The sequence below is a fragment of the Austrofundulus limnaeus genome, unplaced genomic scaffold (genome assembly GCF_001266775.1).
Source record: "Austrofundulus limnaeus strain Quisiro unplaced genomic scaffold, Austrofundulus_limnaeus-1.0 Scaffold62, whole genome shotgun sequence".
Taxonomy (NCBI): domain Eukaryota; kingdom Metazoa; phylum Chordata; class Actinopteri; order Cyprinodontiformes; family Rivulidae; genus Austrofundulus; species Austrofundulus limnaeus.
The window spans coordinates 1,669,044-1,671,112 of NW_013952464.1; the positions used below are offsets into that span (position 1 = coordinate 1,669,044).

The 2,069-nt window shown below is 36.0% G+C and overlaps 1 protein-coding gene across 3 annotated transcripts in view; it reads left to right on the forward strand.

Moving 5' to 3' along the window:
* magi1b (membrane associated guanylate kinase, WW and PDZ domain containing 1b) overlaps window positions 1-2,069 on the forward strand; it is a 156,645-nt gene that overhangs the window by 105,542 nt on the left and 49,034 nt on the right. For 2 of the 3 annotated variants that reach the window (XM_014009859.1, XM_014009860.1), the window contains exon 9: window positions 864-997. In XM_014009859.1, the coding sequence (XP_013865313.1) occupies window positions 864-997 (134 nt within the window). The remainder of the gene's footprint in view (window positions 1-863; window positions 998-2,069) is intronic. The other variant, XM_014009861.1, reaches the window with a different exon arrangement.

Here is a 2,069-nt window from a genome sequence, read left to right on the forward strand (position 1 = left end):
CAACAAAACCTGCTCCAGTCATAAAGTTGAGGGATCGTATTAATTATGGAAGTAAATTTTAACCATTTTTTTTCTAACGTACTACCACAAAATTTTCTCATTTATAACTAAAATGTTGTGTCGCAGGCAATAAACCTTCATAATTTCTTCCCTTCCACCATACAATGCTCAGAGCAAATCATATAATCAACGTAGTTGTTTTTGTTTTGTTTTTCATACAGGAGTCCCTTATTTGATTTTTATTTTATTTTTTTTACTTAACAGAGATGAAAAGATGTGGACATCCATTTGCTCTTAAGTCCATTTTGCTGATTTAACAGTCGGCTTCTGCTCTTAGAGCGCAGCAGATCATTTTTAGCAACATAAGGCAGGTTGTTTTTACATTTAATCACAATTCCAGATATCTTGAAATGATTTATGAYGAGATATATTAGTTATTTTAGTTATATAAGTTAAAGATATATAAGATTCATCGTTCTGTGTTACCAATACTCTAGGAGAAACACTGCTTAGGCATGGATCTTATTTGAAATATGTTGTGTTAATCAAGCAAAATTAATTTTTGGCGGTTAATTCATGGGAGTGCACGCTGTGATTATCTTAGTGAAGAGGACTCACAGTAGCACAGGTTCATAAGTGTTTTGCTTTAGTTAAAACTCATTTCCTTGTCTCCACCCCTGCCCTCATTTCTTCACCCCRTCTTTGTCTTCTTTCATTTTTAATCTTCCTCTGGATTTCTTGGCCACAACGCTTTTACCTTCCTGTTGTTTTTCCCTAATATCCTGTTGGTGTTTTCCCTTTATTTTTTTTCGGGTGTATTTTATCTCCTGTAATTTCATCCCTCCTGCTCTGCAAACTCCCAGTCATATCAACAGGAAGACCCAGTATGAGAACCCAGTGCTGGAGGCTAAGAAGCGCAGGCAGCTGGAACAGCAGCTGCCCCAGCAGCCTCAGCCCCAAAGCCAGCAGCCACCTGAAGGTGAGCGCTACATCCGAGGTTCGTTCACAAGCCCCCACCAAGGGCGTCATTTTCTTTCTTTCTACTCATGTGGATGCCTGACCAGTGTGTCTTTGTGTCTGTGTTTTATGACAATAACTGCTGCTGGTTTTTGTGGTGTTGCCTGCTACAGCTTTATGCTTTGCTAAGTAACCTTCCATAAAGACATAACTATTATTTGCGGCTGCACGATGCAGCCTTTTTTTTAGATTTTTTTTGTTTTGCTTTTTGTTTTGTTTTGGTCTTGTTGTTTTTGATTATAACCTGAAGGCTTTTCTCCCAAGGTGAAGATGAACAGGTCTGACTTCTGCTGAAAATTACCCGCCTGTAAAATAAAATTTGTCTGATTTTCAAAATAACTAAACAAAAATAAGATTATTAAGGAAGCTTTTTTTCAGTAAAAAAATCTAATCCAACTGTCAAACCTCAACCAAGAAATACCTCAAAGCTGCTCCTGTGTGCCGTTTTACAGCTTATTTACTTACAGGATTCCCCATGGAGCAATTTATTGTAAATGTGTTTTTATCCATAAAGCTAATCTTATATTGTTCTCCACCTTCTGCTCATTCTGCAGAAAACATTAACATCACCTGCTGAGTTTCCCCCACTATGAAAGCTGAGTCCCCCCTACAAAATATAAACTCAGTCATGCTTAATTTGTACCCTGTTTTTCTTACATCTTAAATAATTGTATCTCACCACAGAAAGTATTTAATTAAAAGCTGTGGGTCAGTATGAGGTTCTAACAGTAAGATGAGCTGGAGCAAAAATACCACAATATATTATAGTATTAAAACAGAAGTTAAAAGATGCATGCTTTATTTGCTTTTTCTCAGATATAAATGCATATACTGTTACTGCTTCTGTCTAAATAATACCACATTGCTTAGTAGTAATTATAATATACAGTAGGTACATGAGTCAAAAATGTGATTGCAATTTGGCTTCCCTGCCACCCAAGTTCAAATGTTCCTTTGTGRTGATTATGTTTGTTTTTTTCCTCTGAACAAAAATTCAAAAATCTGAAAGCTAACTGTAAGTAATTGTCATTCAACTGTAATATATTATGTTC